The following is a 27,316-nucleotide window of genomic DNA, read 5'->3' as shown; positions in this document are numbered from 1 at the left end:
AGAAAAGAAGTGTATTACACCATACAAAACAAATTGGAATGACTTCATTTATAAACACCAGCAAAAAAGATTCAAACTCTTCCTTCCTACTTTGTCCTCGGAAGGGGAAAAAGGAACAAAACCTAATGGGAATTTACCGTTCCAGTATAGAATCCGTATAGTGTACAAACAGGCCATTCGACCCACCAAATCCACACCGACCCGCTGAAAAGCATCCCATCCCCCAACCCTACATTTCCCATGGCTAATCCACCACACCTAAATATCCCTGAACACAATGGGGCCATTTCCCATGGCCAATCCACCTGACCTGCACATCTTTGGGCTGTGGGAGGAACCTGGAGCACCCAGACATGGGGAGAATGTGCAAGCTCCACACAGGCAGTCAACCAAGGGTGGAATTGAACCCGGGTCCCTGGCACTGAGGCAGCGGTGCTAACCACTGTGACTCACCGTGCTGCTGCCATGTTAATGCTTGTCCAGGCAAACGCAGCGGTAACTGGTTTCTTTCAATGTATTTCTGTGTACTCACTAGATGCTTTTCTTCAGCTAATTACTCACTCTGGATTCCATAAACAAACTGAACTTAATGTTACCTTTTAATTTCAGAGGAAACACATGAATTTCCTAAACTGTTTTCATCAGTTTTGCAGGATTTCTTGCTGGAACATTTTAACCTTCTGCATCTACTCTCTCGTACAGCTGCACACACTGACCTCTGGATTTTTTTTTTGGCTGTCTGTATAACGTTGTACCCCTGTTGCTAGCCAGTTATTTTCTTCACCCTTTTTCATGCACCAAACCACCAAGCCCATCTCTTCTTTTTGAGGTTGTGAAAGCTCACCAAAAACCTACATGTACAAACAGGCCCCCAATCATGTCTGCATCAAGCCCACAAAATTACTCTCCAAAATGAAACTGTCTTCCCCCTTCTTGATACTGCAAGCACTGAACATTAAATTAAAGGCAGCACAGTGGTTCAGTAGTTAGCACTGCTGCCTCACAGCTTTAGGGACCAGAGTTTGATTCCAACCTCTGGCAACTGTGTGTGTGGAGTTTGCACAATTTCCCCGTGTCTGCTCCGGTTTCCTCCCATAGTCCAAAGATGTACAGGCTATGTGAATTAGCCATGGTAAATTGCCCATAGTATCCAGGGATGTGATGGAGAGGTGGATTAGCCATGGGAAATGCAGGGGAGTGAGTCAAGGTGGGATATTCTTCAGAGGGTTGACGTGGACATGATGGGCCAAATGGCCTGTTTTCACACTGTAGGGGTTCTATTATTCTAATTTAACATGTAAATTAGCTGTCAACAGCTGTGGATCCTTGGACTGTATTCATTAGAGTTTAGAAGGTTGAGGGGAGATTTAATAGAAACTTACAAGATAATGCATGGTTTAGAAAGGGTGGACACTGGGAAATTGTTTCTGTCAGGCAGGGAGACTAGGACCTATGGGCACAGCCTTAGAATTAGGGGGGGGTCAGTTTAGAATGGAAATGAGACATTTCTTCAGCCCAAAGAGTGGTGGGCCTGTGGAATTCATTGCCATGGAGCCGAGTGGAGGCCAGGACGTTGAATGTCTTCAAAGCAGAGATTGATAAATTCTTGATCTCGCAAGGAATTAGGGGATACGGGGAGAGTGCGGGTAAGTGGCGTTGAAATGCCCATCGGCCATGATTGAATGGCAGAGAGGACTTGATGTGCCGAGTGACCTTAATTCCACTCATGTCTTGTGGTCTTATTTCTTATGGTCTTGCATTGTTCCTTACAAAGTGAAAACTAAATAAAGTAGGCAAAAGTGAGGACTTGCAGATGCTGGAAATCTGAGTCTAGATCAGAGTAGTGCTGGAAAAGCACAGCAGGTCAGGCAGCATCTGAGGAGCAGGAAAATTGACGTTTTGAGCAAAAGCCCTTCTTCAGGAATGGCTGAAGGTCAAGTCTTTATTCAATGAGTAATGAAAGTGGAATGGAGAAGAGAACAGGACTTGATGTCGACAAATGTCAAAATCTGATGGTTTCTATATACTCATAAAAGGAATAAGTGAGGAGTTGGAAAAATGAGTGAGACCTTTTGTTAACTTACTTTTGATATAGGAACTATTTGTTAGTGGAATGGGGCAGTAGGCATAGAGAGCTGGAAAAACATCCCCTTCAACTTCCCAACATTGATCGTTTTCAAATGTCAGGCTTGTGCATAATGTTGTAGTGAAGTAAATTAATTAAATTGGAGACAGTGTGTTTGAAGCCACATTGTTGGTGTATACTGTGTTAGAGTGTAGGAGTATTTGGTTCATCCTTATTTGATCATCTTGAACAACAGTCCTGTTTCAGAGGCAGGTATAGAGGGCAATGTACAGGTGCTTTGGACCTTTTTTTTAAAACTCAACTCTGAGAGACATGGGGATGGATTTTTATAGGATGCCAAGTTTTTAAATAGGGTGCCAATTGGGAGACCCCTGCAGCTTTTACACTGGGTAGAACATTCATTGGTTTAGGACGAGTCTTAGAGCCACGGAGTCATACAGCATGGAAACAGATCCTTCAGTCCAAACTGGTTGTAATCCCAAATTTAAGTAGTCCCACCTGTTTTCTGTGGGGGATTGAGTTTTGGTTATATATATATTTTTTAAATTTGGTGTTAAAATGATCCTGTTTGTCTTTGAGCTCCGCCAAGTGTTACGCCCCCAGCTGAAGGTAACACTGGATAGGTCAGATCCCAGAATGAAAGCTGACTTGATTGATCATACCCAACTGCTAAAAGTTAAATGTAACGTTGTGGTTGGTCACAAACCTATTCACTCAAGGATGCAGCATGTACTTTCGCAACAGGATATCAACATAATATGCCAGAAAAAAAATATGTATTACAGTCAGAAGGACCTTGATGCAAAGATTAATACAAAGTTTCAACCTAACTCTCAACAACATCCATTATGAAGATTCAATGTCTCTCATATCTGAACTTTAACATTTTTATTGAATTGATTTTCCAAAGTTTCATTTTCTTGCCTGGTGGAATCAACTTTAATTGCTTTCCAATCCCTTGGTGCATATTATATGTGTGATGGCCAAAACGGTCTCTGTCCTGACATGTTAAAGGGTAAAATCCCTCCTGGTTTGGCAGCTTTGCAGTCTGTAAAACAGTTCTACCAAAGTGATTTGGTTTTCCTGAACTGATTTCATTCTTTTGGTGGGAGAAGCTATTCTGTCTTCTAAAAAGTGAAATGATTATTGTGATACAGAGATGGGAATTGATGGAAAATCTCAGCAGGTTTGGCAGCATTTGTGCACCCCCCCCCCCCCCCCCCCCCCCCCCCCCCCCACCACACCAGGCCTTGTTCCCTCCCCACCCCTTTCCGCCTTCCGCAAAGACTATTCCCTCCGTGACTACCTGGTCAGGTCCATGCTCCCCCTACAACCCACCCTCCCATCCTGGCACTTTCCCCTGCCACCGCAGGAACTGTAAAACCTGTGCCCACACCTCCTCCCTCACCTCCATCCAAGGCCCTAAAGGAACCTTCTACATCCATCAAAGTTTTACCTGCATATCCACTAATATCATTTATTGTATCCGTTGCTCCCGATGCGGTCTCCTCTACATTGGGGAGACTGGGCGCCTCCTATCTGAGTGCTTTAGGGAACATCTCCGGGACACCCGCACTCTGCCAAGGACATGGAGGTTCTGGGCCTCCTTCACCGTTGCTCCCTCACCACCAGACGCCTGGAGGAAGAACGCCTCATCTTCCGCCTCGGAACTCTTCAACCCCAGGGCATCAATATGGACTTCAACAGTTTCCTCATTTCCCCTTCCCCCACCTCACCTTAGTTCTAAACTTCCAGCTCAGCACTGTCCCCATGACTTGTCCGGACTTGTCCTACTTGCCTATCTCCTTTTCCACCTATCCACTTCACCCTCTCCTCCCTGACCTATCCACTCCCCTCCCCCACTCACCTACTCACCTATGCTACTTTCTCCCCACCCTCCTCTAGCTTATCTCTCCACGCTTCAGGCTCTCTGCCTTTATTCCTGATGAAGGGCTTTTGCCCAAAACGTCGATTTCGCTGCTCCTCAGATGCTGCCTGAACTGTTGTGCTCTTCCAGCACCACTAATCCAGAATCTGGTTTCCAGCATCTGCAGTCATTGTTTTTACCTTGTTATCACATGATCTACTATTACACACGACCCATTGTTATCTCCTCATAGTCTCCATGCGCAGCCATTCATTCTCCCAGGCTGATCGTTATCCACTCCTTTGTCTGTCCAACTGTTGTTCTCTCGCTACTTATCGTTTAGTGGTACCTCCCTATCTTCTGCATAAAATGTTTTCCCAGCTGCCCATCACTTCTGAGGAAGGGTCGCTGGACTTGTTAACTCTTTCTCTCCACAGATCCTGCCTGACATGCAGAGAATTTCCAGCATCTACTGTTTTTTTTTAAAGTTTATCATGATTTGTTAAGTCTGCCTTTCGTAAACCTAGCATTTAAACATTTTACCCATTAACATCATGGGTTTATCCCTGCTGTAGTCACAGGTTTTCTTGGAACTGATGTATTAAGGTCACTGTTCCAAATTGACTTTCTATCTTTTTTTTTAAGAAAAAGCCTTTAGAGAACTGACCCATATCCATTAACCTCAATTTCGGAATCCACATTCCAAACTATACAATAATACATAACTATTGATTAAATTTAATCAACTCTCCATTGCCTAGGGCCATTCCCAGGGGGCAATCAAGAGTCAATCACATGGCTGAGAGTCTGGAGTCCCATGTAGATCTAGAACTTAGAATACAGCGCAGTACTGGCCCTTCGGCCCTCGATGTTGCGCCGATCCAAGCCCACCTAACCTACACTAGCCCACTATCCTCCATATGCCTATCCAATGCCCGCTTAAATGCCCATAATGAGGGAGAGTCCACCACTGCTACTGGCAGGGCATTCCATGAACTCACGACTCGCTGAGTAAAGAACCTACCCCTAACATCTGTCCTATACCTACCCCCCCTTAATTTAAAGCTATGCCCCCTTGTAATAGCTGACTCCATACGTGGAAAAAGATTCTCACTGTCGACCCTATCTAAACCCCTAATCATCTTGTACACCTCAATCAAGTCACCCCTAAACCTTCTTTTCTACAATGAAAACAACCCCAAGTGCCTCAGCCTTTCCTCATACGATCTTTCTACCATACCAGGCAACATCCTGGTAAACCTCCTCTGCACCCGTTCCAGTGCCTCCACATCCTTCCTATAATATGGCGACCAAAACTGCGCACAACACTCCAGATGCGGCCGCACCAGAGTCTTATACAACTGCAACATGACCTCAGTACTCCGGAACTCGATTCCTCTACCAATAAAAGCCAGTACGCCATATGCCTTCTTCACCGCACTATTTACCTGTGTGGCAACTTTCAAAGATCTGTGTACATGGACACCAAGATCCCTCTGCTCATCCACACTACCAAGTATCCGACCATTAGCCCAGTACCCCATCTTTTTGTTACTCTTACCAAAGTGAATCACCTCACACTTAGCTACATTGAACTCCATTTGCCACCTTTCTGCCCAGTTCTGCAGCTTATCTATATCCCGCTGTAACCTGCCACATCCTTCCTCACTGTCTACAACTCCTCCGACTTTCGTATCATCCGCAAACTTGCTCACCCAACCTTCTAACCCCTCCTCCAGGTCATTTATAAAAATGACAAACAGCAATGGTCCCAAAACAGATCCTTGCGGAACACCGCTAGTGACGGCACTCCAAGATTAACCTTTGCCATCAACTACTACCCTCTGTCTTCTTCCAGCCAGCCAACTCCTAATCCAAACCTCCAACTCCCCCTCAATGCCATACCTCCGTATTTTTTGCAGTAGTCTACCATGGGGAACCTTATCAAATGCCTTACTAAAATCCATATACACCACATCTACCGCTTTCCCCTCGTCCACCTCCTTAGTCACCTTCTCAAAGAATTCAATAAGGTTTGTGAGGCACGACCTGCCCTTCACAAAACCATGCTGACTATCCTTGATCACATTATTCCTATCCAGATGTTCATAAATCCTATCCCTTACAATTCTCTCTAAGAATTCCTGAAGAAGGGCTTATGCCCGAAACGTCGATTCTCCTGTTCCCTGGATGCTGCCTGACCTGCTGCGCTTTTCCAGCAACACATTTTCAATTCTCTCTAAGACTTTGCCCACAACAGAAGTGAGACTCACCGGCCTATAGTTACTAGGGTTATCCCTACTCCCCTTCTTGAACAAGGGAACCACATTTGCTAGCCTCCAATCTTCTAGCACTACTCCTGTAGACAATGAGGACATAAAAATCAAGGCCAATGGCTCTGCAATCTCCTCCCTTGCTTCCCAGAGAATCCTAGGATAAATGCCATCAGGCCCAGGGGACTTATCTATTTTCACCCTTTCCAGAATTTCCAACACCTCTTCCCTACATACCTCAAAGCCATCCATTCTACTTAATTGTGATTCCATATTCACATTAACAACAATGTCCTGTTCCTGATTGAATACTGACAAAATGTATTCATTCAGTGTCTCCCCAATCTCTTCAGCCTCCACACGCAACTTCCCACTACTATCCTTGACTGGACCTATTCCTACCCAAGTCATTCTTTTATTCCTGACATACCTATAGAAAGCCTTAGGGTTTTCCCTAATCCTACCAACTAAGGACCTTTTCATGTCCCTTCCTTGCTGCTCTTAGCTCTGTCTTCAGGTCCTTCCTGGCTACCTTTAACTCTCAATCGCCCCAATTGAACCTTCACGCCTCATCTTTACATAGGCCGCCCTCTTCCATTTAACAAGGGATTCCAATTCCTTATTAAACCACGGCTCCCTCACACGACCCTTTCCTCCCTGCCTGATGGGTACATACTTATCAAGGACACTCAATAGTTGCTCCTTGAACAAGCTCCACATATCAATTACCCCCTTGCCTTGAAGCTTACTTTTCCAAGCCACACATCCTAAGTCATGCCTCACCGCATCATAATTTCCTTGCCACCAGCTATAACTCTTGCCCTGTAGTGCACACTTATCCCTCTCCATCACTAGAGTAAAAGTCACCAAATTGTGGTCACTGTCCCCAAAGTGCTCACCTACCTCTAATTCTAACACCTGGCCTGGTTCATTACCCAGAACCAAATCCAGTATGGCCTCACCTCTTGTTGGCCTATCTACATATTGTGTCAGGAAACCCTCCTGCACACATTGGACAAACACTGACCCATCTAACGAACTTGAGCTATAGCTTTCCCAATCAATATCAGGAAAGTGAAAGTCCCTCATAACAACCTCCCTATTACTTTCACTCTTGAATCATCCTCTCAATCCTTTCTTCTACGTTTCGAGGACTATTAGGAGGCCTGTAAAAAACTCCTAACAGGGTGAGCTCACCTTTCCTATTCCTAACCTCAGCCCAAACTACCTCAGATGGCGAGTCTTCATCCATCGTTCTTTCCACAGCTGTAATACTATCTTTGACAAGCAATGCCACACCTCCCCCTCTTTTACCCCCACCTCTGACCCTACTAAAACATTTAAACCCTGGGACCTTCAACAGCCAATCCTGTCCCTGTTCTACCCATGTCTCTGTAATAGCCACAACATCGAAGTCCCAGGTAAAGATGGCAAATTTCGTTCCTGAAAGTGCACCAGATGAGGTTTTACAACAATCACCATTGTCATGGCCACCATCACTGAGACTAGTTTTCAATTCCAGATTGATTTTAAATTTCGCCAGCTGTCCTGCGAGGATGTGAACCCATGTCTCCCCCAGAGCATTAGCCTGTACCCTCTGTATTACTGGTCCAATGCCAGCAGCGCTATGCAGCTGCCTTGGCCCTCACTGTGCCAGATGTCCTGACCACTGCCTGTTGTTCCCTCCACCTTTTGATGCTGGTCATCTCAGTTTTGCTCGCAGCTTATGGCGTTCACAGTGTGTGTTTTCGGTCAGGTACAGTGAAGAGAGGGGCTGGGAGTTGCTCTGGCTCTGTACAGGACTCTTTCCCCCCAGCAACGTCCTCCTGCCCCACGTCCAGAGATTTCTACAGTCGAGGAAAAGCCACCTGCTTGCTGTGGACTGCATGCATCGGCTGCAGAAGGCACTCCGGTAAGAATGACCTGTTTCTCATCCTCACTTGGCGCACTCGGTCTCGATCTGCCTGCAATCTTTTCTGCGAGCATCGTTATTCTGATTGCACAGGCATCCAGTGGAGTGGGGTGTGTCCTAACATCGAAGTAGTGTAAATTCCCCAAAGGAAACCATGTCCAGTGCTGACCTCCCGAACTATCCCTCCTTCGTGCTCTGCCACCTGTGTGCAGGCCCAGGACTCTCTCAGATGGAGGGGTAATCTCTAGCTTCTGGAATAACAATGGCTGCGGCCTTCACCAGCCCTTACGGAGATCACGAGGAGTTATTCTGAAGATGAACAGTGATATATCCATCAATTGATGTCACAACAAGTCAATAATCTCTGATCTTATTTCCATTTGTGGGAGTGATTCAATTCATTATAACAGTGACTACATCCCTACATTTTGTACAAGGAGTAGAGACAAGCTGGTAATTTTGGACCAGTGAGTCTTACTTCTGTTGTGGGTAAAGTGTTGGAAAAGGTTAATAGAGAGAGGATTTATAATCATCTAGAAAGGAATAAGTTAATTAGGGATGGCTTTGTGAAGGGTAGGTCATGTCTCACAAACCTTAGAGTTCTTTTGAGATGGTGACCAAACAGGTGGATGAGGGTAAAGTGGTTGATGTGGTATATATGGATTTCAGTAAGGCATTTGATAAGATTCCCCATAGTACGTTAATACTCAAAATACAAAGGCATGGGATTCAGGGTGATTTAATTGTTTGGATCAGAAATTGGCTAGCTTAAAGAAGACAGAGTGACGGTTGATGGGAACTGTTCATCCTGGAGTTCAGTTACTAGTGGTGTACCGCAAGGATCTGTTTTGGGTCCACTGCTGTTGGTCATTTTTACAAATGACCTGGATGAGAGCGTAGAAGGATGGGTTAGTAAACTTTGTGGATGACACTAAGGTTGGTCGAGTTGTGGACAGTGCTAAAGGATGTTGCAGGTTACAGAGGGACATAGATAAGCTGCAGAGCTGGGCTGAGAGGTGTCAAATGGAGTTAATGCGGAAAAGTGTGGGGTGATTCACTTTGGAAGGAGTAACAGGAATAAAGAGTACTGGGCTAATGGTAAGATTCTTGGTAGTGTAGCTGAGCAGAGAGATCCGAGTCCATGTACGTATATCCCTGAAAATTACTACCCGGGTTGATAGAACTGTTAAGAAGGGATACAGTGTGTTAGCTTTTATCAGTAGAAGAATTGAGTTTCGGAGCAACAAGGTCATGCTACAGTTCTACAAAACTCTGGTGCAGCTGCCCTTGGAGTATTGTGTACAATTCTGGTCACTGTATTATGGATGTGGAAGCTTTGGAAAGGGTTCAGAGGAGATTTACTTGGATGTTGCCTGGTATGGAGGGAAGGTCTTATGAGGAAGGCCTGAGGGACTTGAGACTGTTTTGGTTAGAAAGAAGGTTAAGAGGTGACTTAATTGAGACATATAATCAGATGATTAGATAGGGTGGACAGTGAGAGCCTTTTTCCTCGAATGGTGATGGCTAGCACAAAGGGACAGAGCTTTAAATTGAGGGGTGATAGATAAAGGATAGATGTCAGAGATAAGCTCTTTACTCAGTAGTAGGAATGTGGAATGCCCTGCCTGCAACTCTCCAACTTTAAGGGCATTTAAATAGTTATTGGATAAACATATGGATGAAAAATGGAATAGTGTAGGATTGGTTTCGCAGGTCGGCGCAACATCGCAGGCCAGTACTGCGCTGTAATATTCTATGTTCCTAAAGTATTCCAATGGGTGTGAAGCCACAATAATGGCCCAGGGCATTAGAGATGCTGTAGAAATGCCAGAACCTTCTTTATAAATGAGATTGACCAAGTTGCTCCACCTCTCGTGTTGGCCATTTACAGGAATGGATTGAGGAAATATCCACCTCACCTAGTGGAAGTGGAGGCTATTCAGCATAAAACCACTCAGATCTTCCACAAAGTTTACTTCCCTGACGACACAGACGAGGTAAGTGTCACCCTGTTTCACAAGAAATATATTACATTGCAGACAAATGCTTCAATGTCAGTGGAGAATCTGTCTGTGCCCCTCATAATTTTGTATACCTCAATCAGATATCCTCCACTCTCTCCCCCACCCAAGTCTCCCCTGCTCCAGGGAAAACAAACTCAGCCTATCCAGTCTCCTCATAACTGAGACTTTCTATCCCAGACAGCATCCTGGTGAATCACTGCAGCCTCACAGCACCAGGGTGCCAGGTTCGATTCAAGCCTCAGGCGACAGTGTGGAGTTTGCACATCCTCCCCGTGTCTGCGTGGATTTTCTCCAGGTCCTCCGGTTTCCTCCCACAGTCCAAAGGTGTGCAGGTCAGGTGAATTGGCCATGCTAAATAGCCCATAGTGTTACATGCATTAATCAGAGGGAAATGGGTCTGAGTGGGTTACTCTTCGGAGGGTCGGTGTGGACTGGTTGGGCTGAAGGGCCTGTTTCCGCACTGTAGGGAATCTAATCTCCTCTGCACCCCCTCCACTGCAATCACATCTCAGTGTGGCAACCAGAACTGCATGTAATATTCCATCAGTGGAGGAGAAAGTGAGGACTGTACATGGAGAGTTAGTCAAAAGTGTGGCGCTGGAAAAGCACAGCCAACATCCGAGAAGCAGGAGAGTCGACGTTTCAGGGCATAAGCCCTTCATCGTGCCCGAATCATCGATGCTGCCTGACATGCTGTCCTTTTCCAGCGCCACCCATCAGAGGCCTAACCAATGCTTTATAAAATTGTAACCAAGACTTCCTTGCTCCTATATTCTACGTCCTGGCTACAGAAGGCACACATCCCAACTTGGTTTCTTCCCCATTCTGTCTATGTGCTCGCACCTTCAGGGATATACGGATTTGTACACAGAGGTGCCTTTGTTCCTCAGTACTTACATTGAACGGTAGGACCCAAGGGATGTTCCTCCCTTAATAGATCTCCCAAAATGCCTCAACTCTCACTTATCAGATTAACTTGCTGTGCACAATTTCCCAGCTGGTCAACAGTACCTCTTGTTTCTCTTCAAAGGTACATCCAGCAGGGTCTCCCTGTTCTATTGACTATTTATTTACATAATTGCCTCTTCTTCCATGATTAATTGACATTCTTGCTTGGGTCTATGACACCTGTCACTCAATTCTTGTGTGGTAATTCCTCATGGTTGGTCATTTATTTGTGGCAGTATTCCTAGGGAATATTAATCAGGCATTTATCCTTATACACGATCTGGGTGTCACTGGCCAGTTTAGAATTTATTACCCAACCCCAGTTATTCTCAGTTTGGAAAGGTTGCTGCTCTGATGTCGGTTTGTGGGATTGTTAACCATTGGGCTCTGACTTTTCCCAATATCCCAATGTGATGCTTTAAACCAAAAGCCAGAATAGTCAGTGATAGAATTTTCCTGATTCATTTACAAATCTTAAGATGCCATCTCAAATGAATTGGTAAAGAATCATCATAAAATCCCTACAGTGTGGAAGCAGATCATTTGGCCCATCAAGTCCACAACAGCCCTCCAAAGAGCATCCCACCCATCCCACTACCTTATCCGTAAGACATGGGAACAGAAATTAGGCCATTCAATCTTGGCTGATTAACCCGCATTTAGCATGGCCAATCCACCTAACCTGTACATCTTTGGAGTCTGGGAGGAAACTCACGCAGACACTGGGAGAACGTGCAAACTCCACACGGACAGTGGCCTGAGGTTGGAATCGAACCCCTGGTCCTTGATCCTGTAAGGCAGCAGTGCTAACCATTGAGCCACCATGTTACCCTTGCTTGTGTTGGCACTGTTGTGTTGAATGACCCTCAAAATAGTTGTCCAATTCCAGGCAGAGAGAGAGCATTTGTCTCAAATATTGACAGAGAATGAAATGATGAGGCTGGCTTTTCTGCCCTTCAGCTCAATACTGGTGTTTATACTCCACAGAAACCTTTTCCCATCTCTCTTCACGTAACTCTTATTACTCTGAATTTTACTTCCTGACTATATTGTGTTTGTATAACTTCCCTTTATATGTCCACAACTTTAAAAGGAAATCTGCCATTCCCACCCAGTCTTTCCTCCATGTGACTTCAGACATTTTCTTTTTTTAAATTATTAATTCATAGGATGTGGGTGTCAATGGCTGGCCCAGCATTTATTGCAGTTGAGATTCGTTGCTGTGACTTTGCATGTAGGTCAGACCGGATAAGTTCAGCAGATTTCCTTCCCTGAAGGACATTAGTGAATCAGGTGAGTTTGAGATTAGCTTTTTATTTCAGAATTGAAAAAAAAAAAAAAAATTGCTATCTACATGGTGGGACTTGAGCCCAATGGCCCCAGAAACAAAACAAGAAATGGCTGGAAAAGCTCAGCAGGCCTGGTAACATCTGTGGAGAGAAAGCAGAGTTAATGTTTAAGGTTGAAAATGTGTTGCTGGAAAAGCGCAGCAGGTCAGGTAGCATCCAAGGGACAGGAGAATCGACATTCCTTCTTCAGGAATGCCCGAAATGTCGATTCTCCTGTTCCTTGGATGCTGCGCTTTTCCAGCAACACATTTTCAGCTCTGATCTCCTGCATCTGCAGTCCTCACTTTCTCCTTAATGTTTAAGGTGCAGTGAGCCTTCCTCAACATTAGCCTGTGATTCTGGATTGTTAGACCAGTGCCACCATCTCCCCACAGACGTTTAACACCCCTTTTGAAATAGCCAAGCACGACATGCAGAAAATTGCCAGGGATGCCCATGTGCCCTAAAAGAGTAAAGAGAAGTACATCTAAGGTGTTCTCCTTGGCTATTCCGTTTGCTTCAAAAAGTGTGGTGCTGGAAAAGCACAGCCGGTCAGGCAGCATCTGAGGAGCACGAGAGCTGACGTTTTGAGCATAAGCTCCTCAGCAGGAAGGGGAAGAAGGTTCCTGATGAAGAGCTTTTGCTCAAAACATCGACTCTCCTGCTCCTCAGATGCTGCCTGACCGGCTGTGCTTTTCCAGCACCACACTTTTTGATGGTGATCTGCAGTCCTCACTTTCTCCTATTCCATTGGTTGCAATGCCCACATTGTGGTTGAAGGATTTCTTAATTCCTTTTTTAATTAGGTTTATAGGTAACTGTCATTGTTACATCACAAATGGAAACACACTATCCAGCCTTGTCCGTACTATCCAGTCACTGCTCACCCCATCCCTTTTCTGTGGCCTCAGGTTTTTGACTATTTGTTTGTTCTTCTGTTCTGTATTCCAGCTCTGCTCTGGTCTCAACTTTTCCTTTTTTTTTCTTTTGCTTGTCTGTATATCCGTTTTGATGTCTCTTATTTTTATAATGTGAGGCCCAAACCTGCTTGGGTTACAAACCTGTCAACGGGTGTGTAAATATCTCATTGCGGGGGAGCAATGTAAGAATTCTCCAGTCTCTGAGGCCCTAACTGTGATTGGTAAATTCCGCAGGCATTTGAGGTGGAATCCAGCACCAAAGCCAAAGACTTCTGCCAGAATATTTCGAGCAGACTGCTGCTGAAATCTCCTGATGGCTTCAGCTTATTTGTCAAGATCTCTGACAAGGTAACCAGCTACTGGGGCGATTGGTGCAGGAGTCATGTTGTGTGTAATAGTAAAGGAATAGAAGAAGTTGGAAGCAGAACTATGGGTGATTTTTTTTTTTTTTAGGAATATTTGCTCTTTGGGATGTGGGTGTCAGTAGCTGGGCCAGCATTTGTTGTCCATCTCTAACCCCCACCTCCCGGTTTGAGAAGAGAACTGCCCTTTTCCAAAATGCTGCAGTCTGTGTGCTGTAGGAACCCAACCCCCACCACCTTCCTGGCACCAAAGGGACAACTGAAGCATAACCCCAGAGTTTGAAACCTCATGGCAATCTGACCCCATGTGGGCTGATCAACACCTGTGGGCCGCCAGTGTAGACTGATCCCTCCACTCGTCCCTCCACGCGCACCACCATCATCCCCCTCCTTCTGTCCCTCATCCTGCATCCCGTTACCATGATCCTGGCCTTGTGTTGAGTTCCAGCCCCTTGTTGAGGTCCCTGAACCTGTTATGGGTGAAGCTTGGATCAAGGTGCTTGCACTCAGTGTGAGGGAGGATCTGGCCAATGCTGATGGTGATCTTGTTGCTTTCCAGGTGATCAGTGTTCCCGAAGGAGATTTCTTCTTTGATTTTGTGCGACACCTCACTGACTGGATCAAGAAAGCTCGGCCAATGAAGGACGGTAAAGAACAGAACAGAATCTGGCTGTGCAAGCTGGCTTGTTTTTTGTCTTTGTAAACATCCAGGTTCTTGTAGTGGTAGTGTCCCTACTTTTAGACCGGGAGGCCTGGGTTCAAGTCCCACCTGCTCCAAAGTAAAAATGTCTCAGTACAGGTTGACGTTTAACAAAAAGCATCTTCCTGGGATTGTTTTCTGGTTCTATACTGTGGTGATTTTTGGGGAATGTGTCATTCTCTGAGCGTTTGGTCACCTGAGGATGAAGGGGGTAGGGGTAGGCAGTTGCTTATTGTCCATTATTGTTTTCGAATACTCAGAAGTGGCATTGAAAGCGATGGCTGTGATTTCCAGATGATTTTTTTTCACACTGGCAGGATGAGCATGGTCAAGTTGAGTTATTGATAGCAGCACAACATTGCCAACACGCAAGTCAGCTGAAGGAGAAACCGTTTAGGTTACAAATCTTCTTTTGGCATTCCCAACAAAGAATCCTTTTGAATCGTTAACTCTGTTTCTCCCTCTACAGATGCTGCCAGGCCTACTGTGTTTCCCGAGTGCTGTCCAATTTCATTTCAGATTTCCGACTTGCACCGTTCTTTTAATTTTTCTTATTTTGAACGATTTTAGCTGGCTGAACAATGAGTGCTTCCTCACTCTGCCACACATCCTGCAGTGGTTTATTTTCAAAATGCAGTCACTGTTGTAATGCAGGTGAGCTGTATGGGGCAAGGCCCCCATCCCGTTACAGCAGCGTGATCATTATGACCAGATCTGTCTTATTTACTGCGGTTGAGGGATGACGAGTGACATCCAATGGTGCGCCTCTTCAAAATTAGCGCAGTGGAACTAAATAACACTGGTCTTCTCTTAATTAAGGGATATTTAAAGAGTTAGCATCCTGCAGCTTGAAAACAGACCCTTTGGTCCAACTCATCCATACTGACCAAATTTACCAAACTAAATTAGTTCCATTTGCCATCATTTGGTCCGTATCCCTCCAACCCCTTCCTATTCATATACCCAACCAGGTGCCTTTTAAATGCTGTAATTGTACCAGCCTCCACCACTTCCTCTGGCAGCTCATTCCATACACACCACCCTCTGCGTGAAAAAGTTGCCCCTTCGGTCCCTTTCCACTCTCACCATAAACCTATGTCCTCTAATTTTGTGCCCCACCCCCAGCTCCAGGGAAAAGACCTTGGCTATTCACCCTGTCCATGTCCCTCATGATTTTATAGACCTCTGTTAAGGTCGCCCCTAGGCCTCTGCTCCAGGGGAAACAGCCTGATCCAGTACAGCCCACCTTTCTAACTTGGTTGATGTGTGAGTAGAGAAGACGAGGCATCTGTGTGAGCTGGAGTTTGTGGAGTGAGTAGAAATAAAATTCTGACTGAAAAAAATCTGTTCACGACCCTCTTGAGGCTGGGGTGGGGTGCGGTACGTTGGTTTAAGTCGCTTCTCCCCAAGCAGTGGCCTGAACACTGCAGCACCGCCTCTGGACCCGAGTGGAGCTTGGTGTGTTCCCGTCCCCAGAGTGGGATTTGAAATTGCTGTCTCCCAGATTGAGAGACACGCACTACCCGCTGGGGGCACAGCTGAATTGAAATCTGTTCTTGAGTGAAGAGGTAAAAATGACTAGCAAATGCCTCTATTTACACCGATTCCTCTCCGAATGACTGGAGCTTGCATGTTTTAGGAGGCCACATTAGCTTCATGGGCTTTGCCATTCACTAGCATTTTAGTTTTGTAACCTGGACCCCCTTTTTTTTTTCAGGATTATTAGTTCAGTCCTTCTGAGAAACGAAAGGTAAGTCAGTTTTTGTGGTTGTTTCTCCAGGTGTAATGCCTTCTCTGACATACCAGGTCTTCTTCATGAAAAAACTATGGACGCATACAGTTCCTGGAAAGGACCCGATGGCCGACTCCATCTTTCATTATTATCAGGTACCATGGTGCAGCTAACAGGACGGAAATTTCCGGGTAGGCCTGAGACATGGGACACGGCCTTGGGCTTGAGGGTGTACTCAGTTACATGGTGCATTGGCTGGTCACTGATTCCTAATTCTTAGAGGATTGTGGCTTCTGTTGCAGTCTTTTCACCTAAATAAGATTTGGAATACTATAGGATTGGAGCATTTGCCATTCTGTTTCCTGTAACCATTTACTGCAGTGAGTTTACTGTTTATATATTTTCATCACCACCAGACATTTTGAAATATAAGGAGAAAGTGAGGTCTGCAGATGCTGGAGATCAGAGCTGAAAATGTGTTGCTAGAAAAGCGCAGCAGGTCAGGCAGCATCCAAGGAACAGGAGAATCGACGTTTCGGGCATGAGCCCTTCTTCAGGAATTCCTGAAGAAGGGCTTATGCCCGAAACGTCGATTCTCCTGCTCCTTGGATGCTGCCTGACCTGCTGTGCTTTTCCAGCAACACATTTTCAATTTTGAAATATAAAAACAAGTAGAAAGCAGGAGTAGACTCTGAGCATGCTACACCATTCAGTATGATGGCTGATCATTGACCTCAGTCCTGTTCCTGCTTTCTCCCCATACTCCTTCATCCCTTTAGCCCTATGAAATATATCCATCTCCTCCTCTAAAAACATTCCAATGTTTTGGTCTCAACTCTTTTGAGAATTCCACAGACTCCCCCACTCTGAGTGAAGACATTTCTCCTCGTCTCAGTCCTAAATGACCTACTCCGTTCTCCTCCGACTGTGACCCACCAATGTTGGAGCATCCATTCAGGAAGTGCCACAGCCAAGTTGCACACAGTGAGGTTCCAAAAACAGCAATGTAACAGGATGATGATTTGTTTTTGTGAAGTTGGTTTAAGGGATAAATATTGGCCAATGTGTTTAAATACCAGAGCTTAAATGCTGGCTAAATAGAGTCTAGGTGTTAATATTTCTAGTCAAAGTTCTACTCCTCACATACACAAACTCCTATATATGCACTGACATTCGCTGCCCACATCCAGTCCAGTACTGCCTCAATTATCGCTTAAGTGAACCATAACCATCACCCATTCCCTTATCTCATTGGATCTTGGGTACCCCTGCTAGACTCTGCTGCCTGGTAACAAATAAGATTCAGGAGGTGGCTGGATACAGCACTTGGGGCGAATGGGAGCAAAGGTTATGGGGAGAAAGCAGCATTAGGCTATTGAGTTGGACAATCGGCCATGATCGTGATGAATGGTGCAGCAGGCTCAAAAGGCCAAATGGCCTCCTGCTCCTATCTTCTGTGTAACATGAGGAATATCTGCTCTTCTCTAACATTGCACAATGGGATGTTTTACACCTGCTTGAGATGAGACATTGGGGACTGTCATGTTGAATTTTTAACTTTCATTTTCTTATTTTTCTACTTAAAGGTTTTGTGCTGAGAATGGCAACATTGGAAACTTCTCACTGCATTCCCATAACCCTTTGTTTGAGTACACATGCCAATAAAATCTAATTCAGACAACATCTCGTAGATGGTCCCTTGGTACTGCTGTAGGGGGGCGCGGTGGGGGGGGGTGTTGGCCTTGAGTTTCTGCTCAAGTAGGGCTTAAATCTTGCAGTGGGCTAAACAACCAACATCATCAGCCACCCGGTTTTATGTCCTTGTGGCTCTTGCTGAATGTCGACTCTGGTTTGGAGTCTACACCAGACAGTAGAAACTGACGGTAGATTGCAAGCCCCCAGCTTTCTCACTCCGTGACGCGAGGGCTACCACAGGCTGGGCTCACTTGAGATTAGACAATAACAGAGTGAGATGGTGAAGGCAAAGTGCCTCCGTTTGACCTGCCCGTGGGTATACGGATGCCATGGCAAGCTAACAGTTGGACTGGAACCTAGTTGGGAGAGCGCGACCCTCGGTCCCTGGAGTCTCAGACATGCTTTTCTCTTCCTTGTCTCAGGAGCTGCCTAAGTATCTGCGGGGCTACCACAAGTGTTCCCGTGACGACGTGCTGCAGTTGGCGGCACTAATTTACAGGGTGAAGTTTGAAGATGACAAGTCCCAATTCCCAAACATTCCCAAGATGCTGAAGGAACTGGTGCCGCAGGATTTGATCCGGCACATCTCACCCGATGACTGGAAGCGGGTAAGAGATTATCCTTGGAGTGTTTTTACTAAGAACAGGAGAGTTCCTTTCAGAATCCTGGAATCATACAGTGCAGAAAGAGGCCATTCGACCCATCCAGTCTGTACCAGCTCCCAAAAGAGGTACCCCAGCCAGTCCCACTCTGCGGCCCTATCTCCGTGGCCCTCAATTCACCCCTTTTCAAACATATCCAGCTCTGTTTTGAATCCACCTCCACCACGCTCAGGTAGCACATTCCAAATCCTAACCACTGTCTGAACAAAAAACGTTTCTCCTCCTCTCACTCCTAGCTCTCTTGCTGACAATTTACTCTTACTGACCTACCAACTGGCAGAAACAGAATATCCTCCTTTTACCCTGTTGAAATTGTTCATAATTTTTAACACCTCCAATGGGAGTAAGCCCAATCTCTCTCATCTTTCCTTGTATCTATAATCTCTCATTCCTGGTATCATTTCTAGTAAATCTCCTTTGCACTCTCTCTCCAGGGCTTTAACATCCTTCCTTTTAATAAGGTGCCCAGAATACAATACTCAATCTATAGAGGTGGTGCATTGCTGCTTTGCCTGTATATTCTATGTCTCTATTTATAAACCCAAGAAGCTGCCTTAGCAACTATTTCAACTTGCCTGGTCACCTTCAGATAATTATGCATGTTAACACTTAGGTCCCTCTGCTCCTGTACTCCCCCAAAGTTGTACCATAGAGCATGTATTCTGTGTTTCTTCTACCACAACGTGTAACCTCCCATCCTCATTGAATAGTTGACCCTAGAAGGTATCATCTACTGCCTTTGGCTTGCTAGGCCGCTTCAGAGGGCGACTAGGAATAAACCACCTTTGTGTATTGTACGGGGATTATATTGATCCAAAGGCTGGCAGGGGGTGTTGGTGGTGGGAGAGAATAATGGATGACATGTTAAAAGCATCAACAAATCAGACAATGTTTTGATGAAGTGGGGTAGTGGTAATGTCACTGAACTAGTAATCCCAGGGGGCCAGGCTCAGGCAGTTGATGAAATTTTAACATTTAAGTAATAAAGACCAGGAATTGAAAGCTAGTCTCCAAGGTTTGTGTAAAGGTTTGTAACTCTGGTGCTGGTTTCAGTTGTTGTGGGTTTATTCGTCGAACTGGGAAGTTGGTTTGCAGACGTGTTCTAGGTGACATCCTCAGTGCTGTGGAGCCTCCTGTGAACTGCTGTGCGGAGTCTGTTGGAATTTATTTGGTTTTGTTCCTGCTGCTTCCACTTGCCAATTCTGGTTGTTTGTTGCAGTGGTTATTATATCAGATCTAGGTCAATGTGTTTATTGATGGACTCTGGATGAGTGCCATGCTTCTAGAAATTCTCTGGTTGTCCTCTGTTTAGTTTGCCCTATTTCTGTTGTGTCATCCTAGTCGAATTTATGATCCTTGTCATCTGTGTGTGGGGCTACTAGGGACAGCAGATGTTCATGAATGCGGATCGCTAGTGGTCAGCCTGTTTGTCCTATATAGTGTTTTGTGCAGTCCCTGCACGGAACCTTGTACACCACATTTGTCCTGCATATGATGGGTATTGGGCCTTTTGTTCTGGTGAGTTGTCTGAGCGTGGCTGTCACTTGGTGTTATTATGAACCTGAGTGGTCAGAGAAGTATGGCTGTCAGTTCTGAGACTTTTTCCATATAAGGTAGCATTGTTAGTGTGAGGCATGTCCCCATCACGTTGTTTGTCTGTTAGGCATCTGCAGATGAAGTTGTGGGGGATCTGTGTTCTTGACAAAGACTTTGTAGAGATGTTCTTCCATTCTCAGCTGCAATATATTGTAGCCCTTTTGAGCAGAGTTTGAAAACAGCTTCACTTTGCAATTAAAAGAACAGCGATCAAGAGCACACAGCAGATTATCAACAGCATGCTCACAGGGATCAGATTTACGAGACAGGAGAAAATTAGCAACCAACTCCCATTCCTGGATGTGATGGTAGAAAGAACACAGTGGGGAATGCACAACAAAAATGTACAGAACCCACACGTGGACCAGATCCTGAATTATAACAGCAACTACCCGAACACGTGCACACACAAAAAGCTGCATTAGGACCCTGTTCAAAAGGGCTACGACACACTGCAGCACTCCCGACTGACTAAGGGAAGAAGAACAACACTTCTGTAGGGTCTTTGCCAAGAGCGATATCTCCTGCAACTTCATCCACAGATGCCTAACAGACAGACAAGATTAGGACATGCCACAATCCAACTCACTAGCCTTGCTACTTTACATAAAAAACATCTCCGAACTGATTGCCAGACTTCTCTGACCACTGAGATTCATGACAGCCCATAAACCGACAGGCACGCTCAGACAAATCACGAAGACAAAAGACCCTGCACCCTCCTGTGCAAGATGAACATAATTTACAGGACTCCATTGAAAGACTGCATGGAACACCTTTATCAGACAAATGGGCAGACCTCAAGCGATCTGCATCCACGAAAAGCAATGAGCCACTAAATGCCATGACCAGCTGTCCCTCATGGCCACACACAGTTGACAAGGACCACAAATTCGCCAGGGATGACACAGCAACAACAGGACAAGCCAGACAGAGGACAGCCAGAGAATTTCTAGAAGCATGAATCAATAAACATTTGATCTAGACCTGCTATACCGTACACTGCAAGAAACAAACCGAACTGGCAAGTGGAAGCAGCAGGAAGGAAATCAAATAAATTCCAACAGACTCCGCACAGCAGCAGTTCACCGGAGACTTCACAGCACAGGATGTCACCTAGAACACGTCTGCAAACCAATTTCCCAGCTCAGCAAACAAACCCAGAACAACTGCAGCTAGTCCCCATAGAAGGGCTGCTTTTGTCGTGTAGTTTTGATGCTGTGCTGAATTTGGATTTTGAACCAGCTGGTTAAAGAGAAGGCAAAGAGTGGCTGCATGCTTACACTTCAAAGGGTAACATTATTTACCACATGTTAACACTCAAACACGTCGCACATGGCGATTGTAAATACAAGAGGCTCTGACTTAGTGAATGTACAACACTGTTACATCGCAAGGTTGCTCCAGGTACCTAGTTAGTGCCTGATAAACAGTAAGGAGGCTAGCCTTAGACAACAGGAGGATATAGATGGGCTGGTCAGTGAAAACTGCAATCAATCCCAATAAATGAGGTAATGCACTTGGGCATGACAAACAAGGCAAGGGAATACATGATGAACAATAGGGCCCTGGGAAGCACTGACGATCAGGGAGACATTGGTGTATCTGTCCTCTGGTCTCAAGGGATCAGGACAGTTTGATAAAGTGGTTAAGAAGGCACTTGGGATTCTTGCCTTTATTAGCTGAGGCACAGAGTTTAAAAGAAGGGAGATCATGCTGGACGTGTATAAAACTTTTATTTACAGATGAGAGGGACCATATTGTTGAAGAGGAGGGTGTGAAACGGACTGGTAAGCTAGAAGAGATACTTGTTAGGAAGGAAGATGTGTTGGGCATTTTGAAAAACTTGAGAATAGACAAGTCCCCGGGCCTGACTGGATATATCCTCTGATTATGTGGGAAGCGAGAGAGGAAATTGCAGAGCCGTTGGCAATGATCTTTTCGTCTTCACTGTCAACGGGGGTGGTACCAGGGGACTGGAGAGTGGCGAATGTTGTGCCCCTTTTCAAAAAAGGATATAGGGATAACCCCGGAGATTACAGGCAAAGGGTGGGTCAGTAAACTTGCAGATGATACGAAGATTGGAGTTGTGGATAGTAATGAGGGCTGTTGTCGGCTGCAAAGGGACTTAGATATGATGCAGAGCTGGGCTGAGGAGTGGCAGATGGAGTTCAACCCTGTCAAGTGTGAGGTTGTCCATTTTGGAAGGACAGATAAGAACGCGGAATACAGGGTTAACGGTAGGGTTCTTAGTAAGGTGGAGGAGCAGAGGGATCTTGGGGTCTATGTTCATAGATCTTTGAAAGTTGCCACTCAGGTGGATAGAGCTTGTAAGAAGGCCTATGGTGTATTAGCGTTCATTAGCAGAGGGATTGAATTCAAGAGTCGTGAAGTGATGTTGCAGCTGTACAGGACCTTGGAAAGGCCACATTTGGAGTACTGTGTGCAGTTCTGGTCGCCTCACTTTAGGAAAGATGTGGAAGCTTTGGAGAGGGCGCAGAGGAGATTTACCAGGATGTTGCCTGGAATGGAGAATAGGTCGTACGAAGATAGGTTGAGAGTGCTAGGCCTTTTCTCATTGGAACGGCGAAGGATGAGAGGTGACTTGATAGAGGTTTATAAGATGATCAGAGGAACAGATAGAGTAGACAGTCAGAAACTTTTTCCCTGGGTACAACAGTGTTACAAGGGGACATAAATTTAAGGTGAAGAGTGGAAGGTATAGGGGGGATGTCAGGGGTAGGTTCTTTACCCAGAGAGTGGTGGGGGCATGGAATGCGCTGTCTGTGGGAGTGGCAGAGTCAGAATCATTGGTGACCTTTTAAGCGGCAATTGGATAGGTACATGGATGGGTGCTTAAGCTAGGATAAATGTTCGGCACAACATCGTGGGCCGAAGGGCCTGTTCTGTGCTGTATTGTTCTATGTTCTAAAACGTTGATTAAGCCACAGCAATAGAGAAATGTGTGCAGTTCTGGAATCCACATTACAGAAGGGATGTGATAGCACTGGAGAGGCTGCAGAGGAGATTTATCAGGATGGTGCCCAGGCTGGAGAGTTTGAGAGATTGGACAGACTGGGGTTGTTCTCCTTAGAGCAGTGGAGACTGAGGGGACATGATTGAGATGGACAAAACTGAGGACCGTGGGGTAGACAGAAGGAATGTTTTCTCTTGGTAGAGGGATCGATGACTGGAGGAGGGGCATAGACCTTAAGGTAAAGGACAAGAGGTTAAGAGGAGATGTGAAGAAGTTGTTTTTTCACCCAGAGGACAGTGGGAATCTGGAATATTGAAGTGTTTAGATGTGCACTTGGGATTCCAAGGCATGCAAGGCTATGGGCTAAGTGCTGGAAAATGGGATTGGAATAGTTAGGAGGTTGTGTTTTGACCTGCATAGACTCAATGGGCCAAATAGCTTTGCTGTGGTGTAGACCTCTGTGACTCTAATGGCCTTGTACAACTGCACCCATGACAACTATTGATGTTTATCAGAAAAACCCAACTGATTCAGTAATGGTCTTCAGAGAGGGAAATCCACCCACAGCAATGTAGTTGGCACCTGTCCTCCCTCTGAACTGCTCCAGCAAGCCACTCAGTTCAAGGACAGTTAGAGATGGGCAACGAATGGTAACCATGGGTGGCGCTGGTCGAGTGATGATACCACGAGGCGATTAATTCAGAAACCCAGGTAATGTTCAGGGGACCTGGGTTCAAATCCTGGTATGGCAATTTGAATTTGGTTTAAAAATATATGGATTTTAAGAGCCTTAAAAGCCCCATCTGGGTCACTGTCCTTTAATGAAGAAAACTGCCATCTTGGTTTGGCTTACATGTGACTCCAGACCCACAGCAATGTGGTTGACTCTTAACTGCCCTCTGGGCAATGGGCTCACATTCCATGAACAAAGCTTTTTGTGATGCCCACATCCCACTAAAAATCAAAAAAGAATTTGCCTCTGGCAGTGCAGCATTCCCTCAGTACGGCACCAGCAGAATCAATCCCGATTTTGCACTCTGCTTCCTAAAGTGGTGATTGCAATCCAGTCAAAGTTGTGTTTTGAGCCGGTTAGAGTTCAATTCCAAACTCTGAGTTCAGTACTGTCAACGGATGAACGATGAGATGAGTTTAATCAAGACTCTGTCAATCTGCCTGAGTAGATGGGTCATAAACTGCTTTAATGGATAGATTGCTGGGCAGCACAGTGGCTCAGTGGTTAGCACTGCAGCCTCACCGCGTCAGGGACCTGGGTTCAATTCCACCCTCTGGCGACTGTCTATGTGGAGTTTGCATGTTCTCTCTGTCTGTGTGGTTTCCTTCCACAGTCCAAAGATGGGTAGGTCAGGTGGATTGGCCATGCTAAAATTGCCCATAGCTTGCAGGTGAGGTGGATTAGCCATGGGAAATGTGGAGTTACCGGGATAGGGTAGGTTATGGGTCGATGGGCCAAAAAGCCTGCTTCTGCTTGGGGGATCAAATAGACTAAAGGATTGAACCAAAGGGTCTGTTTCCATGCTATACATCTCTGACTCTAACTCTCAACACACTGCGGTCATATGATTTCTTATTGACACATCCTCTGGGATCTGACTGTACAATTGAGTTGTTTACTTTTTTCAACACTAGTCCATTATAGCTTTTTACAACAAACAAGCAGGAAAATCACGGGAAGACGCTAAACTATCATTCCTGAAGATTATCTATAAGTGGCCTACGTTTGGATCAGCATTTTTTGAGGTCAAGGTAAGAGACTGCCTGTCTGTACTCTTAAAAAGCACCATAAACTGAGGCCCCCTCCATTAATAGTTGCATTTCAACAACAGAATCTTCATCTGCCTGCGATAATTCAGGATTTCTCGCAAGGTCTGGTGCAGAAGGCCATACATCCCATTGTGTCTCTTCTAGCTCTTAAATGAGCAGCATTATCTTCCACCAATATTCCTGCCTCATCCCCACCCCGTGCACATTTTGCTGCAGATGTCTTTGAGCCTTCAATCATGTTTGCCCAACTGTACGTGATTGGTCAGATGTGGCTGTCCACCCTGGAGGCTCCCTGCCTCGTTCCTTTTGCCCGAAACGTCGATTTTCCTGCTCCTCAGATGCTGCCTGACCTGCTGTGCTTTTCCAGCACCACTCTAATCTTGACTCTGGTTTCCAGCATCTGCAGTCCTCACTCTTGCCTACATGTGGCTTCAAGTCCTACTGGCCCCAGAGCTGTGCCTTAACCCAATTGAACAGCTTGGTTAGAAAACACCTACAGGGAGAAAGTGAGGACTGCAGATGCTGGAGATCAGAGCTGAAAAATGTGTTGCTGGAAAAGCGCAGCAGGTCAGGCAGCCTCCAAGGAACAGGAGAATCGACGTGTCGGGCATAAGCCTGATTCCTGAAGAAGGGCTCATGCCCGAAACGTCGATTCTCCTGCTCCTTGGATGCTGCCTGACCTGCTGCGCTTTTCCAGCAACACATTTTTCAGCTCTAGAAAATACCTACAGCAGAGTTCCTCCCCATCCACCCAATCCTTGGCTGTCCAATGAACACCAGTGTTGAGTAATGTTTGAAAGTCAAACGCTCCTGCTCAGCAGAGAGACTGATTTAGATTTGAGTGGCACTATTGACCAGCGTGCAAGATTAACTCACTTCCAGCTGCAGCCTTCACTGGAGACCTGTTCCAGGAAGACCTTGCCATGGCAAGTCCACACTTGGTGTTTCAGATGCCATTTAAGTGAGAGAAGAGGATGAAGCAGGTTGATGCACCTGTAGGTTTGAGAAAAAAAGAGGAAGATTTAAATAGTCATACAGCATGGAAACAAACCCTCCTGTCCAACCAGTCCATGCAACCACAGTTCCAGACTAAACTAGTCCCACCTGCCTGCTCCTGGCCCATATCCCTCCAAACCTTTCCTATTCATGCACTTATCCAAATGTCTTTTCAAATGTTGTAACTGTACCTGCATCCACTTTCTCTCGCAGCTCATTCCACACACTAACCACTCTGTGTGAAAACACTGCCCCTCAGGTCCCGTTTTAAATCATCTTCCTCTCATTTTAAACCTGTGCCCTCTACTTTTGGGCTCCTCTACCCTCTGATGAATAGTCCAGGACGTTTCCCCCTATCCTTGCCTCTCGTGATTTTATTACGTTAGTCCTCCGTCTCCGACACTCCAGGGAAAACAACCCTCAGCTTATTCAGCGGCTCCCTATAGCTCAAACCCTCCGACAATGGCAACTTTCTTTCTGAACCCTCTTTCCTGGAGATGGTGACTAGAACTGGACACAGTATTCCCGAAGAGGAGTCACCAACGTTCTGTCCAACTTCAACACGATGTCTCAACTTACTCCCCTTTCATACTTGCCTTTGTCTCTCATGAGCCTTTACCTCTTATTTGTGCTTGCCTCACTTTTTAAACCCAGTGTTGGATGACCTTTGACTGTTGTTCTGTTTCCTAAACAGCAAACCACTGAGCCAAATTACCCAGAGATCCTCTTGATTGTGATCAACAAGCATGGAGTGAGTCTGATTGACCCGAAGACAAAGGTAACTTTTTTTTTTACTCCTCCCTCTCCTCTTTGCCCATTCTCCCCTCCCACCCGAAGGCTGGGCTAGTGAGTGATCTAATTGGTGGTGATCAGTGTTGTGTTACATGGAACAGTTATAACAGGTGGTTGTGAAAGTGCTGATATCCTGTTCCCTCTTGGTTTGATGAGGGAGCTTGCTACGTAAAGTCTACATGCAGAACAAAACTCTCCAGGCAACTAAACAATTGTAGGTCTCGAAGCAGGGACGGATGAATGATATATGTACGAAGCTAAAGACCTGAGAGCAGTAACATTGGACATAGGTTGGAAATAGACTTACACATTTTTAAATAGAGGAGGTTTGCTATGTGCATTGACTGCCACACGGTCAGCACCATCAACTCTAATATTGGAAATAGGAACAGGTATAGGCCATTCGGCCCCTTGAACCTGCTTTCCATTCGTCATGATTATGGCTGACCAGCCAACTCAGTTCCCTGCTCCTGCTTTCTCACTATGCCCTTTGACCCCTTTAGCCCTAAGGATTATATAGAGTCATACAGCAAGGAAACAGATCCTTTGGTTCAACCAGCCCAAACTAAACTAGTCCCACCTGCCTGCTCCTGGCCCATCTCCCTCCAAACCTTTCCTATTAACGTTTCCACCTAAACGTCTTTAAGTGTTGCAATTGTGTCCC

At 45.6% G+C, this 27,316-nt stretch overlaps 1 protein-coding gene across 4 annotated transcripts in view; it reads left to right on the top strand.

Moving 5' to 3' along the window:
• myo7aa (myosin VIIAa) overlaps positions 1-27,316 on the top strand; it is a 194,659-nt gene that overhangs the window by 152,737 nt on the left and 14,606 nt on the right. For all 4 annotated transcript variants that reach the window (XM_087988417.1, XM_087988416.1, XM_087988418.1 and 1 more), the window contains exons 39-46: positions 7,983-8,138; positions 10,030-10,135; positions 13,593-13,706; positions 14,280-14,367; positions 16,201-16,307; positions 18,270-18,455; positions 24,730-24,846; positions 26,555-26,638. In XM_087988417.1, the coding sequence (XP_087844543.1) occupies positions 7,983-8,138; positions 10,030-10,135; positions 13,593-13,706; positions 14,280-14,367; positions 16,201-16,307; positions 18,270-18,455; positions 24,730-24,846; positions 26,555-26,638 (958 nt within the window). The remainder of the gene's footprint in view (positions 1-7,982; positions 8,139-10,029; positions 10,136-13,592; positions 13,707-14,279; positions 14,368-16,200; positions 16,308-18,269; positions 18,456-24,729; positions 24,847-26,554; positions 26,639-27,316) is intronic.

Source organism: Chiloscyllium plagiosum, unplaced genomic scaffold (assembly GCF_037043375.1).
Source record: "Chiloscyllium plagiosum isolate Xiang-an unplaced genomic scaffold, Cpla_swu_hap1 HiC_scaffold_6, whole genome shotgun sequence".
Classification (NCBI taxonomy): Eukaryota; Metazoa; Chordata; class Chondrichthyes; order Orectolobiformes; family Hemiscylliidae; genus Chiloscyllium; species Chiloscyllium plagiosum.
Note: the sequence above shows the minus strand (reverse complement) of the source record. Positions and strands in the feature narration are given on the sequence as shown.